General features: G+C 46.7%; 1 protein-coding gene across 1 annotated transcript in view; it reads left to right on the forward strand.

Annotated features, from left to right (window-relative positions):
* PRKX (protein kinase cAMP-dependent X-linked catalytic subunit) overlaps nt 1-15,753 on the forward strand; it is a 44,920-nt gene that overhangs the window by 11,408 nt on the left and 17,759 nt on the right. Inside the window, exons 2-3 of the mRNA XM_087813558.1 lie at nt 5,022-5,190; nt 9,786-10,049. Coding sequence (XP_087669684.1) covers nt 5,022-5,190; nt 9,786-10,049 — 433 coding nt within the window. The remainder of the gene's footprint in view (nt 1-5,021; nt 5,191-9,785; nt 10,050-15,753) is intronic.

Below are 15,753 nucleotides of genomic sequence, written 5' to 3' on the forward strand. Positions count from 1 at the left end.
TTTCAATAGAAGTGCTAAAAATATATATTTTTTTTAATTAAAAAAGACAATGCTAAAAAAAAAAAATCCAAATGTTGATTGTATCCATGCTGGCGACTTCCGTTACCATCTTGGAGCTGTTTGGTCTCAAGTGCAGAGCTCGAATCTAGACCTTTCTCTCGGGCACTGGAGAAAGTCTCGTCTGCACCGCAGTGCCTGTTGGGGGGGGGTCCGTGTCTCCCTTGGCGTTCAGTAGGTCTTTTGTGGGGTGCTTCCCATGACTGTCATAACAAAACACTACAAATCTGGTGGATTACAACTGAAATCCATTCTCTCTCCATCCTGGAGACCAGACATCTGAGATCCAGGGGTCCCAGGGCCGAGCTCCCTCCAGAGGCTCCAGGGGAGGGTCCTTCCTGCCTCTCCCAGTTCCTGGGGCTCCAGGTGTCCCCGGGCTGGTGGCCGCCTCCCTCCCGTCTCTGCCTCCATCTCCCCGAGGCTCCTCCTCTGTGGCTGTGTCTCCTCTTCTGCCTCTTACAAGGACCCTGCCCTTGGATGTCGGGCAACCTTGACCCAGGACGACCTCATCGCAGAACCTTCACTTAGTCACATCTGCAAAGGCCCTGTTTCCAACTAAGGTGCTATTCGCAGGTATCAGGCATTAGAACTTGGACGTACCTTTTGGGGGTCAGGGGGGCCTAATTCCAGCTGCCACATCCCTTGCCCTCAACATCTCCACAGGGTTCGAGGTGGAACATGTCATCTTCTGCAAACAGAGTAACTCAGGAGACCTCTGCTCACCTGCCAGGTGACCTATCTACCTGGTTGCTGCTCAGATACCTAGCCCCTGCCCTGAGGCCTCTCCACCCGCCCGCTCCCAGCCCGATCCAGTCTGACCCCTAACCACCTCTTGGCTGTACCCCTCCCGACAGTCCCAGCTCATCGCCGCTCGGTCTCGGGCATCCGTCTTGTTTGCACCGCACCCTCCGCAGCGCTCTTGCTGCCCTTCCCCCGGGTGCTGCTTCTCCGATAAATATTTACAACAACAACGCCGTACACAACGGACACCCACCCAGGCACTTCCTGGCGCCCTCGGCTCAGAGAACTCACTCCAAGGGCCTTCCGATCCCTTCCTCCTCTTGACGTGTTTGCTCCAACCTCACAAATCTCGGTTCCCTCTGTGGCCCTCGACTGACGCGTCCTTCATTTCCTCCCATGACGTCTACAAGTGAGCCTTTCGTCCTTCACTCTGGGCCACCCCCCGATGTTGTATCTGAAACTTGATTTCCTCCAAAGTGGGGGTCTCTCCCAACCCTGAGACCGAGGTAGGTCCCATCCTTACTGGCCTCAACCCACCTGTCTTCTAAAGTCATCGAGATGAAAGACGTTCATTGAAAACCCAACTGAGGTCATCAGAGTTATTCTAGCTGTGATCATTAATGGTTTTTCTTTCTTTCTTTTTTATTGAACATATTGGGGTGACACGGCTTCAAATGATACAGGTTTCAGGTGTACAGTTCTAGGATACGTCACCTGTACGTTGCATTGTGTGTCCATTTCCCCAAGTCAAGTCTTCTTCCGTCACCATTTACCCCCGCCCCATGTTGATGAGTAGCATTTACTGTCTGTAACTAAAACTAAGAAAATCGGGGACCGGCCTTGTGTGCATCATGGGTATTTCAGACTCATTTATAGCTCCCCACACCCAGTAATACATCACTTGACTTTTTTAGGGAGATACCTAAAAAAAAACATAGTTAATATAATGAAGCAAAGTATGGACTATGATTTTTTTTTTTAAAGACAGTGCTGTTGTACATAGGGTGTCCCCCCCAAAATGTAGACGCACTTTGAATGATTATATAAAGTCAGTGTTTATTAACATAAAGCTCATCTTCAACATGTAAAAGAATCTACAGAAACGAATCATTTTTTCGGTCAAGGCCTGTTTTCAAACGGACGACCCTTCTGGTCCAGGCCTGCTGTTAACGCGAGGCCATGGAATCGCAAACATCGAGAATCACTTCAAGTGCGGTATTGGTGAGCCCTCAGCGGGTCGACGGTTGCTGGATTTGTACCGTAAATTCTATTTCTTACAAACCCCCATAAAAAAAAGTCTAGGGGCCCTTTAGGATAATTTTTTTTTTTGTCTAAAGCTTAGTCTGGCTTCACCCATTATTTCAAATCCGTTAAACCTGAAAAGGAGTGAACATTACATGACTGATCAGCTGTTAAAGCGTGTGTACATGTTTTGGGGACCCCTTGAATTCATGACGGGGACCTCATAAACCGTGTGTTGTCAGAGATGGAGCTTGCTAAATATTTCTCAGTTGGCAGTTGACTTAAAATGAGTTGAGCCCAGCCGGGCATGGCTCAGCGGTTGAGCGTCGACCTAGGATCCAGGCGATCGGGGTTCGATTCCGGGTCAGGGCACATGCCCGGGTTGTGGGCTCGATCAATGACTCTCTCATCATTGATGTTTCTCTCTCTCTCCCTCTCCTTTCCTTTCTCTGAAATCAATAAAGATATATTAAAAAAAAAAAAAAGAGTTGAACATGAGCTGGTCGGTAGAAACTCTAACTCTGTCCACCATGGTAGCCACTAGCCACGTGAAATGCAACACGAAGGCCGTGGCCACAGTTTCCATCCTCAGTGGCCACTGGTGAGCCTGTGGTTCTTGGGTGGGACGGCCCAGGTGTCGCTGTTTGTGTGCTCGCAGGAAGTCCGATTGGACGATGCTCGCTCTCAGGTGGCGGTTCTCAGCTGTGGGCGATTTTGCTCCCACCGGACGCCGGGCCGTGTCTGGGTGGTGGTGGTTGTGGTTGTTAGAATTGCGATATCGGGGCGTGCTACTGGCACCTGGTGGGTGGGGACCAGGGAGGCTGCTCAACACCCTAACAGTGCCCAGGACGCCCCATATCAGAGAGTCACCTGGCACCAGATGTCAACGATAGTGAGGTTGAGAAAACACTGCCTTGGCATGCGAGACTGTCTATCTACATACCTATCAAATGCTTTTATTGATTTCAGAGAAGAAGGGAGAGGGGGAAAGAGAAACATCAATGATGAGAGTCATTGATCGGCTGCCTCCTGCTCGCCCCCTACTGGGGATCGAGCCCACAGCATGCCCATGTGCCCTGACCGGGATTCGAACCAGTGACCCTCCCGGTTCATAGATTGATGCTCAACCACTGAGCCACCCAGGCCAGGCCTTCGCTCTTATTGGTGAAACCGCACCCCAGTGCCATTCAGAGCTGCAGACATCCGCCAACGCGAGCACCAGGAATCCCAGGCATTTCCCTCGCAGAACACGGGGTTGGGGTTCTGCGTGCGGCGAGATTTCCTGTGTTTCTTGTTTACCTTTGCGACTGTTTGGGGCTCTGACAGGAGACAGGGCAACTTAGTCAACAACCTGCCAAAATAAACGGTCGTGCTTCTAAAATATCTGTTCCGTTCTTGCCCTTTAAAACAGGACAGTGGAAATCGGATATTGCTGGAGTCCACGCAGTTTTCAGAGGGTTACGTGCGCATGTGTGTGTTTTGTTTTTTAAGCTGTCTAGACGAGGGAACTCACAGAACGAACCCCCTTCCCCCTGGTGCTGAGCTGAATTGCATTCCGTTTACTCAGCTGATCTTTGAATAAATAGTCCACGTTTTTAAAAGAATCTTCCTAACATCATCCAAACCACACTTTGTTGGGGTTTTTTTTAGTTACATTTTGGTTATTGACATACAATATTCCTACCATACAATTGAGCCTTTTAACGGGTCCATTTCTGTGGTTTTAAGTTTAATCAGAGAATTACCACGCCTTCTTTTAAAATACCTTTTTATTTTTATTTTTTTACCTATATCTTTATTGGTTTCAGAGAGAGGAAGGGAGAGGGAGAGAGAGAGAGAAACTTCAATGATGGGAGAGTCATGGATCAGCCGCCTCCTGCATGGGGATCGAACCCTGACCTCCTGGTTGACAGGCCGATGCTCAACCACTCAGCCACGCCGGCCGGGCCGTGTATCGACAGTTTAAAAAATCAAGTTGTTAGGGAGAACTTTAGACATTTATTATTTTATACGTTGTAGTTTATAACCTTTCGTGGTCTTACTTTGAGGGCAGACAGGCCCTAAGAAAAGAAATGAGTTTTACGATGATAAACTTACACGTGATGACAGAGTAATTATTCAGCAATAATTATGTAATGTATCAATCTCATTTTAAATTATATATATATATATATTTTTGGTTCACCCCAGTGACCAGACATTATACAACTTAATATCCTAATAAATCCCGCACCCATCCAGCACCCCGCCGAGTTGTTAGAATATTATTGACTGTGCTGTACTTCACATCCTCATGACTATTTTATAACTACTCATCTGTTCACCTCAATTCCCTTCCTTTTCTACCCCTAACCCCTCTAACTTATATTTTATTATTATGCACAGTAAACATCTCCAAAGTTTACAAATAAAAAAAAATTTAAGACTATTATATAGTGAAATTTATCTGTTTTTGTCTCCCATCTGCTCTCCACCCCTCAATAAGTCCAGTTAACATCCGCCGCCCCACCTATTGACATAGTTTTTTTTTCTTCCCCCGTGATGAGAGCTTTTAAGATCCCCTCTCTCGCCATGGTCAGTTTTGCTCAGTGGTTAGAGCGTCTGCTGGTGGACTGAAGAGTCTTGGATTCGATTGCGGGTCAAGGGCATGTACCTGGGTTGCAGGCTTGAATTCCCTGCTCCAGTCGGTCGCATGGGGGAGGGAACCATTCAATGTGTCTTTCTCTCTCTGTCCCGCCCTCCCTCCCTTCCACTTTCTCTAAAAATCAATGAAAAAAATATCCTTAGGTGAGGATTTACACTCTAGGTCCATCCATGTTGCTGCGAATGTCAGGGTCCCCTTCCTTTTTGATGACCGAGTAGTACTCCAGTGTGCGTCTTACTGGGGACACGCTCTCTGGGCGTCCTGGGCAGTCTCGAGTGGCGGGCCCCATGGTCCAACACAGGTCGCCAACACGGCCTCGTTTCTTGTCCCCCTGCAGGAACCGGTACCTTCGGCCGCGTGCAGCTCGTCAGGCAGAAGACAGGCCAGCAGTTCTTTGCTCTGAAGGTCATGAGCATTCCTGACGTGATTCGTCTAAAGCAAGAGCAGCACGTCCACAACGAGAAGTCGGTCCTGAAGGAAGTCAGCCACCCGTTCCTGGTTAAATTGTGAGTCCCCACCCAGGGTCTATCCCCAGCTCCTGGTTGTGTTCTTAAGAACGAGCCAAAGTGCTCATTAAGGGCTCGTGAAAGAACACGTTTGGTTCAGGGAGTGAGCCGTTTCCCAAGGCTGGAGCAGCCAACAGAGAGATAATTTTAGAAGAGCTGAGTCATTGTCCAGGGAGCAGAAGCCTAATGACAAAGTCAAAATGTCTGGGGAGAGAAGCGTACTGTCTGCCCGGAAGTGAAGATCCCTCTTTGCACTTTCTGATTTAATTTTATTTAAAATTAAATAAAATTAGCCCAGCTGGGTGTGGCTCAGCGGTTGAGCATTTACCTAGGATCCAGGTGATCAGGGTTTGATTCCTGGTCAGGGCACATGCCCGGGTTGCAGGCTCGATCAATGACTCTCTCATCGTTGATGTTTCTGTCTCTCCCTCTCCTTTCCTCTCTCTGAAATCAATAAAGATATATTTAAAAAATAAATTAATTAAATTAAATTAAATTAAATGGTCTCCACCCACTTGATGCCAGTAACAGGCCCTCCACAATGGGGACAATTAAAAATGTCTCTAGGCATTGTCAGAAATTTCCCCAAAAGTGAAATTGTCCTGGATTGGGGACCACTGCCACGGATGGATGGATGGATGGAAGGATGGATGAATGGAGGGATGGATGGATGGATGGATGGATGGATGGATGGATGGATAGATATGGATGGATGGATGATGGATGGGTGGGTAGATGGATGGATAGGTGGATGGATGGATGATGGATGGATGGATGGATGGATGGATGGATGGATAGATGGATGGATGGATAGATGGATGGATGGATAGGTGGATGGATGGATGATGGATGGATGGATGAATGGATGGATGGATGGATGGATGGGTAGATGGATAGATAGGTGGATGGATGCATGCATGGATGGATGGGTGGGTGGATAGATGAATGGATGGATGCATGGATGGATGGATGGATAGGTAGATGACTGATAGATGATATACATGGATAGATGTATGGTTACAATGGATCCAGGTTGGAAAAGAGGAAGCACATTCCAGGGCCTCAGATTGCTCGGGAAACTGAGGCCAAGAAAATAGGGTGCCTGGGCACTCTCTCCTTATCTACCTTCAGGGGCAGAAGTCTAACTGTTGCTGCATCCAGGGAAATAAAGGCAGACTTTTAAGTTAGGCGGCTGACTTCATTGAATGAAAACGCCTTGGGGTAGGGGCCCTGACCGAGCACTTTGCAAACAAACACAATGAATGATGGACTTGAAAGATAGAAAGTGATTCTTTGAGATAGAAAAGAGCCTCTGAGCTGAAGTCAGCCCTACGGGCAGAGGGCTGGGATGAGAAACCTCTGATGCATTCGTTGTCCTTGCAAACGGCTGTGCTTAGAGTCACAGGTTAATATGCATGCGTGAATGCGTTCTATTTTATTTTTTAAAATATGTTTGTATTGATTTTAGAGAGAGAGAGGAAGGGAGAGGGAGAGAGAGAAATATCAATGACAAGAGAGTCATGGACCAGCTGCCTTTTGCACGCCCCCGACTGGGGATCCAGCCTGCAACCCGGGCATGTGCCCTGACCTGGAATCGAACCCTGACCTCCTGGTGCACCAGATGATGCTTAACCACTGAGCCACGCCGGCCAGGCCAGTGTGTTGTCTTTTATTTTTATTTTTATTTTTATTACTTTTATTTTTATTTTCTTTCCTGGGGGGTTGGGGGGTGGAAGGGGAACAGAAAGGGCAAGGCCCAGGCATGCTCCCAGGAGGGAGACTGTCCTGTCTTTTATTTTCAATTTTTTTCTTATTAAAACAGCACCCTTCTTTGACGTAGAAAAGTTTATTGCTTCTGTGAGGGCTGTTATTTCTCTCGACAGACGTACCTGTCTATTTATTTGCCTGCACTCTACTCTCCTGACCATGGCACCTGCTAACTTCTCTGTGGTGTTCTTTGGAGTTTATCTGTAGGGTCCCTGCAAGCTAGCTCCCCAGAAAGCCGTGTTTTCTGTTTCACGTTATTTCACTGGCGTGGCCCATCCTGTGGAGAGGGCAAGACCCTCCAGGAGACGGTGCCCCGAGCCTCTTTCTCTGAGCTTTTAGCCTGACCGGGGTTAACTTCATCCGTCGTTGGCAGCGGGGGGAACAGCACCAGGTGTTAGACCCGTGGGCTCGGCAACCTCGGTACTTGAGTTGTGGCCAGGAAAGAATTCAGAGCCAAGCCTCAAACTGCAAGAGGACATTTCTGTATAAAATCACAGAAGTGGAAGAAGTAATTGGTCGAAGACGTGGGCTCAGGGAACTAGTTATAGAGACAACGGAAGGGCCCTGAGGGCTTAGGAGAGAGGAGGTGATGCACCTGGGTGGGCGATGCACCTGGGTCCGGGGGAGGTAAGGAAAGACCCGGGTTTGCTTCGGGGAGCGAGAGGGGGCTGGGTCCTCCGTCCTAAGGGTTTTAAGGGTGGAGATTTTAGGGGAGGTCCCAGGGGAAGGTCTCGGGAGAATATTCAGAAGCTTTCCAGGTGTGTCCTTTCAGGGTCACTGTCTCCACTGATGGATGGGTCGGCCCCAGGGCCGGGCGTCATAACCGGATGCACCTGGTCCTGAGGTCACCCCTGGGGGTCACTTATTTGGTTTTGCTGCTTTCCTGGGCCTGGAGCTGAAACACAACCGAGGCCTAGATGTTATCTCCAGGGAGGAGAGGTAGGGATGGGGCGGGTGGGGGGTTCAAACCGCATGACCAGCGATGTGCTAGGGGAGGAAAGGCCACCCTGGGGGCGAGGTCCCACCCTACAGTCGTCCTTTGCTAGGCACCTGGCGACCTTGGGTACCTGGCCCATGGTCCTTGCTCTGCTAACTGTCTAACGGCCTGTGTGTCTAACTGCCAACCGCACTACGTGTCCCCAATTTCCCCCTTGGTTCCAAATCCCCCGTCTCTTTTTCCCGCGTCTCCTCTCCTTGAAAACAGTCTTCGCCCGTCAACCCCGGCCTTCCTGTCTCCAAGGTTTCACAGATCCGCCCGGGACTCTGCTCTTCCCCCCCCCCTCGATTCCTCACGGCTGCCTTTTCTCCCATTAACGGAGCTCATCAACGCCGTTGAAAGAAGGAGCCCTCGAGCCCGGCTCTCCCGGGCGGTCTCCCTCCCCGTAATGGCTTAGAAATCTCTCTCACTTTGGACTCCTTAATGGCCACCTTCAGCCGGCAGGTGACGGCAGGCGGTCCATTAGCGCGGCCTGGGCATCTTCAGTCCCGATAACGTCATTCCGTTGACCTGGCTGTGCTCCCTGAAGATGGGCCCACTGGGTACGCGTTTCCTAGAGATGTCAGAGCGAATATCATAGACGGAGCCGCTTAAAAAACAGACATTTATCTCACCCAGGCCTGGCGCCTGGGAGTCTGGGATCCAGGCGTGCCCAGGGCTGGTTCCTCCTGTGGCCTCTCTCCTGGGCGTGTAGACGGCCGTCTCCTCCCTGTGTCCGCAGGTGGTCGTCCCTCCGTGGGAGTCTGTGTCCTCAGCTCCTCTTCTTATAAGGACCCCGGTCCCGTGGGATCAGGACCCACCCTAGTGACCTCATTTGACCTCAATCACCTCTTTAAAGACCCATCTCCAGCCCAGCCGGGCGTGGCTCAGCTGTTGAGCGTCGACCTGGGATCCAGGCGATCGGGGTTCGATTCCCGGTCAGGGCACATGCCCGGCTGCGGGCTTGATCGATGAGTCTCTCATCATTGATGTTTCTGTCTCTCTCTCTCCCTCTCCTTTCCTCTCTCTCTGAAATCAATAAAAAAAGATATATTTAAAGAAAAAAAAGACCCATCTCCAAATACAGCCCCATGCTGAGGCCCTTAAATATATGAGTTTTGCAGGACAGCATTTAGCCAGTTTATTACCAAAACACAATATTCACTCTCGTAGATTCTCAAGCCTTTGAACATTTCATCAGGATACCCGTATCTATTCTATTTTATTTTATTTTATTTTATTTTATTTTATTTTATTTTATTTTATTATTTTATTTTATTTTAATTTTTTTATTTTATTTTATTTTAATTTTATTAATTTTATTAATTTTATTATTTTATTTTATTATTTTAAAAAAAATATATCTTTATTGATTTCAGAGAGAGGAAAGGAGAGGGAGAGAGAGAGATAGAAACATCAATGATGAGAGAGTCATTGATCGAGCCCACAATCCGGGCATGCGCCCTGACTGGGAATTGAACCCCGATCGCCTGGATCCTAGGTCGACGCTCAACCGCTGAGCCAGGCCCAGCCGGGCATGACACCCATATCCTAATGTGCATCTCCCTGCATGCCATTACTTCTACCTGTTCTGTATTTTCAAATGTATCTACACCGATAACATCTGTGTGACCACATCTTAACATCTGGAAATACTTAGATATTAATTAGCACCTGTCCGTCTGTATGAATATCCTAACATCTGTACCTTAATGTCCACCTGTGCCCCATCCTGACACCTCCCCACGCCTGTACCTTGGTATCCACCTGTGCCCCATCCTCGCACCCATGCCCGTCTGCACCCCGAGTCTCTCGGAGGCCCATCCCTCGCTCACCGTGTCGTCTCCCGCAGGTTCTGGACTTGCCACGACGACCGTTTCCTCTACATGCTGATGGAGTTCGTGCCGGGCGGGGAGCTCTTCAGTTACCTGCGTAACCGGGGCCGCTTCTCCAGCAGCGCGGGGATCTTCTACTCCGCCGAGATCATCTGTGCCATCGAGTACCTGCACTCGAAGGAGATCGTCTACAGGGACCTGAAGCCCGAGAACATACTGCTGGACCGGGACGGCCACGTCAAGCTCACCGACTTCGGGTTCGCGAAGAAGCTGGTAGACAAGTAAGTGACGCGTCCACCCCTGGACCCCACGCCAACCTCTGCTCCTGGCCACCCCCAATCTGTTCTCTGTTTCTGTGAGTTGTTTTTTTTTTTCTTTTAAAGATTCCACATGTAATTGAGATCGTATAGTATTTATCTTTGTCTGTCTGGGCTCATCCATGTTGTCTCAAATGATAAAATTTCTTCTTTTATAAAAATCTATCTTTATTGTTGAAAGTATATACATATATATATATATATATATATATATATGTATATATATACACACACACATATATATAATGTTTTTATTGATTTTAGAGGAAGGGAGAGGGAGAGAGAGAAACATCAATGATGAGAGCAAGTCGTAGATCAGCTGCCTCCTGCACGCCCCCTACTGGGGATGGAGCCCACAACCCCGGCATGTGCCCTGACCAGGAATCGAACCAGCGACCTCTTGGTGCCCAGGACGATGCTTAACCACTGAGCCACACTGACCAGGGCAAAGTTTCTTTTTTATGGCTGAATAATATCCATTGCCTATGTCTACCATTTTTTTTTTTTTTAATTCATTCATTCGTCAGTGTACACTTAGGTGTTTCCATATTTTGGGTATTGTGAGTGACCCTGCAATGAACACGGGATTGCACATATCTCTTTTATCATCTTGGTGTTGGTCACCCTTTCTCCATTTCTTAGCTGGAGTTCTATAAAAATTCACTTTCTGCCCAGCTGGTGTGGCTCAGTGGGTCGAGCATCACCCCATGAACCAAAAGGTCGGTAGTTCGATTCCTGGTAGAGGTCATGCAGGAGGCAGCCGATCAATGACTCTCTCTTATCATCGATGTTTCTCTCTCTCACTCCACCTCCCTTCCTCTCTCTCTAAAATCAACAAAAACATTTTAAAAAAAGTAGCTTTTCCCTCATCAGTCATCTGGTGACCTAGAAATACTGTCTTTGATGAGATACATGGTTCATTCTTTCACTATATTAAAAGATTTTCAAAACCATGGCCTGGGGTGACCTCAAGTGGTGCCAATGCATTTTTTAAAATTTATTTATCTTTGTTTTCAATTACAGTTGATTTTCATGATCAGTTTCAGGTGTACAGCATAGTAAATAGACAGTCATATACTTTGCAAAGTTGTCCCCTTGATATTTCCAGAACTAACTGCCAAAGGATATATTTAAAAAATATATCACTTTACACTCAGAAAACACAGGATCTTGCCACATTCCCACAAGTGCCAAGTGCTAATACCTTCCAACATCTAGGCCAAACTTCTTTCCATTACCGTGAATCTCCATTAATGGGAGCACCGCAAAGCAGCGGGTAGGAATGAAAGGTGCCCATAGGGTTACTTGTTTCTACTGGATCCGTGGTCCTGCTAAGCTGGTGAGCTTGGGTTGTTATTGCCTTTGTAGGCGTTGCTTTGCTCACCTGTGAAATGGGAAAAATTGTTTCTATCCCATAGACTTGTTGGTAAGACTGGATGGATTTGCTCATTGGAAAGTGTTTCCTTAGAACAGATTCTGGCTCATGGCTACCACTGAGTAGACATTAGGTGCTTCTGACTTTATCACCATCATTTTCATTGTCATTATCACGTTGTTATTATCATTATCAATACCATCACCTCACTATCACAATCACCATCGTCACCATCATCACCATCACCACCATCACCACCATCATCACCATCATCACCATCACCATCATTACCATCATCTCCATCATCTCCATCATCACCACCATCACCACCATCACCACCATCATCATCACCATCACCACCATCACCATCACCACCATCACCACCATCATCATCACCATCATCACCATCACCATCATCTCCATCATCACCGTCGTCACCACCATCACCACCATCATCACCATCATCACCATCGTCACCATCACTATCATCACCATCATCATCACCATCATCTCCATCATCACCATCATCTCCATCATCACCATCATCATCATCATCACCATCACCATCACCACCACCATCATCACCATCACCATCATCATCACCATCACCATCACCATCACCATCATCATCATCACCATCATGACTGTCACCATCATTACCATTGTTATGGACTGAAAGTGTCCCGTCCAAAATTTATGTGTCAAATCTTTAACCCCCAGTGTGAGTGTATTTGGAGATAATTCTTTTAGGAGGTGATAAAGGTTAAAAGAGGTCATGAGGGTGGGATCTTAATCCCATAGGATTGATAAGCTTATAAAACATTTGTTTCTCAGAGTTCTGGAGGCTTGAACTCCAAGATCAGGGTGTTGTCCAATTCTAGGTAGTGTTCTCTTCTTGAATTTTAGGTGCCTTCCTCTTCAGAGTGTCCTCAAATGACAGAGCCCCCCCCAATTCTTTTTTTTTATAAGGACACCAGTCATTGAATTAGTCCCATCTTAATCCGGTATGACCTCATCTTAACTTGATGACATCTGGAAGACCCTATTGCCAAATAAGATCCCATTCACAAGAATGGGGTTGAGGACTTTTGGGGGAATACAATTCACCCCCATACAAATGGCAAGGAGAGCAACTGGGGGATTAAGAACACATGAGCGTTTGCCATCTCTGCTTTACGGAGAATCCCCTCTTTCCTTGGCTAACACGGTCTCCTCCCTCCGCCCTAGTGTGGAATTGGTAACAGTGAGCAAGCTGAGAACGATGATGGTGATGATGGTGTCACCTTGCTTTCTCTCCAAGAGCCAAATGACCAAAATGAGATAAGGCCAGGGTCATGGATAATTCACAGTGTCCACCAACCAGCGGTCTCCCAGTTTCACCCAGAGCTCTTCATCTTCACATATTTAGTGCAGGCTGATGCTCTTTACAGCAATTTATGCCTCTCCACACATCCCGGATGACTTGAGGGGTTTTGCACGAATCTCCTACTCTAACCAGGTGTCAGGCTACCTGAGGCAACTTAGAGACTGGAAATGTATATAGCCCCTGCCCCTTACGCTAGGATGGAGCCAAAAAAAGAGACTCACCTTTCCAAATGTAAGTGGAGACCCTGTATCTAGGGCAGGTACAGTTACCTGCGGCCACCTCCATCTGGTCTTCATTTCAGCGAGGAGTTAGGCTTCCAGGTAGATGCAGGTGAGCTTGGATGAGCTACCAGGTGTGTAATCTGATGATTTAATAAACATTGTGAAATGATTGCCACAGTCAAGTTCATGAAAACAAACATCACCTCACACAGGTACCATCTTTTCTGTGATTGTGATAACTTAGCCAATTTTAAGTGCATTATTACAATATTTTCTGTGATTGTGATAACTTAGCCAATTTTAAGTGCATTATTACAATATTTTCTGTGATTGTGATAACTTAGCCAATTTTAAGTGCATTATTACAATATTTTAAGCTATATTTCCTTGCTGTATGTTAGATGCCCATTGGTAACTCCATGGATAGTCTGACCTTATAATCAGTATGCTAATAAGTGAAATAAGCTAGACTCCGAAAGACAGATACTGTAAGGTCCCATTAGGTGTAGAATCTAAAATAGTAACACCCACCCAGCTGGTGTTGCTCAGTGGTTAAGCATTGACTCATGAACCAAGAAATCTCCGATTCAATTCCTGGTCGGGGCACATGCCGGGGGTTGCAGGCTCCATCCCCAGTCGGGGGCGTGCAGGAGGCAGCCGATCAATGACTCTCTCGTTATTGATGTTTCTATCTCTCCATCTCCCTTCCTCTCTCTCTCTCTAAAAAAAAAAAAAAAAAAAAAAATCAATAAAAACATTGAGAGCTTAACATTTAGAGATGTGAGCAGAAATGACTCAAACCTATAGATGTTAATTCAACGCCGTAGCTCTTTTTAAGTCCAAAGAAAAAAGAGACATCGGAGGCAGCACTGGGAAGGGGGTGACCCCAGTGGGAAAAAAAAAAAATAGCCAACGAAATACATAACCAGAAATCTCCACCATCCATGTGGGGCGCACTTGGCTATTCACCCAGATACCCTCTAGGTGGAGCTGGAAGCTAAATATTTTGCAAATGATGCCTCTGCAGAGAAAATCCTTTCGGAAGCTCTCTGTCCCACTTAAACCCCAAATACCCTGGTTTCCCTTAAATGTGAGTAGCCTCCGACGCACTTAAAATGTTAGCGAACCCACAGAAGCGCTGCAAACCCTCCAGACCTTTGCAAAAGCAGGTGGAGAAGACAGTTCACAGGACCTTTCCCCTCTCCGAGGAGAGAATTAGCTTATTTACCCACACAGACCTGAAGTGGGCACGCGGAGACCGAGTTATCGAGAGCACGCTTCAGTCACTCTTTTTAATGTTATTTTCCAGGAAAACGAGGACTGTGGGCTCTCAGCTACTGGGTAACCCTGGTAAGCAGCAGTGACAATGGGTAGCAATGCCTACGAGACCACACGTTACATTCTGTTGGCCTTAACGGTGTTTGCAAGAGAGCAAACCAGCTGAGACAATACTACCGGCTTTGTCCAAGGGGGGGCGATAGTGAATCAGTTGTGATCAGCTAGGTTATTGTAACACCCAACGCTCATGTTTCTGTTTTGTTTCTCCCCCTAAGGAATTTGATTTTATTTTAGTTGGTGGGTTTTGTTTGTTTGTTTGTTTGGCAATTTTGACATCCGTCCTTTATTATTTTTAAAAAATTTTTTACGTGTTTTTATTGATTTTAGAGAGAGAGGAAGGGAGAGGGAGAGAGAGAGAAACATAGATCGGCTGCCTCCTGCACCCCCCCTACTGGCCAGGGCAACACAGTCATTTATTAATTTTATTTTTTAACAACAAAAGTCACCCTGGCAGTCATTTTACCCAATGAATAAAAATAGCCAAATATATTTCTATTTTGTTTCTTTCGGAGCTGGGTGTCCTGTAGAGACACCACAGAGAGTCAAACTTCAGTTCTGAAACGTCTCCAATGCTCAGACAATTCGGATCTCGACCAAGCTGTTCACAGAAAAATTGTCTCGGTTCTCGACCCGACAACACTTTCTGATCGCTGTGTGATCAGCTTACGTGGGAAAGCAAAAAATAATAATTTCTCGGCCCGACAACATTTTCTGACAGCTGTACAATCTCTCAGGAGACAAACAGAGGAGAGAATGGACGAATCTGACTCAGTTTACCGCTTAACCTCACGCTGTTAACGTCTCAGGAAATTGTGCTGTAACTATGTTCATGTCTTTTTTGCATCTGGGGCTCCGGAATGCATTAATTCAATTTAAATTATTTCCAACGGGAGAAAATGATTCAGTTTTCCAACAAATCTCTTTTCGATCTGCCTTCTGGATCGAATTAAATTGTTGAAGAGCCCAGGTTCGACTGTCTATGGGTCTCATTTTCTTATCTGTTATGTTAACCTATGTCTTTTGATTGAGGCATTTAATGCATTTACATTTAAAGGGATTATTGAGCCCTGGCCAGTGTTGCTGAGTGGTTACAGCATCGGCTCATGTACCGAAGGGTCTCGGGTTCAATTCCTGTCAAGGGCACAGACCTGGGTTGAGGGTTTGCTGCCCACCCCTAATTGTGGTGCCCGCGGGAGGCAACCAGTCGATGTGACTCTCTCACATCCATGTTTATCTCTCTCTCTACTTTTCCCTCCCTCTCTTCCACTCTCTTAAAAAAAGAAAATAAATGGAAGAAATATCCTCATGTGAGAATTAACAAAAAAATAAAAAAGTAATAATAAAATAAAGTGATTATTGATAGGCATG

The sequence above is a fragment of the Miniopterus natalensis genome, chromosome X (assembly GCF_054644295.1).
Source record: "Miniopterus natalensis isolate mMinNat1 chromosome X, mMinNat1.hap1, whole genome shotgun sequence".
Classification (NCBI taxonomy): domain Eukaryota; kingdom Metazoa; phylum Chordata; class Mammalia; order Chiroptera; family Miniopteridae; genus Miniopterus; species Miniopterus natalensis.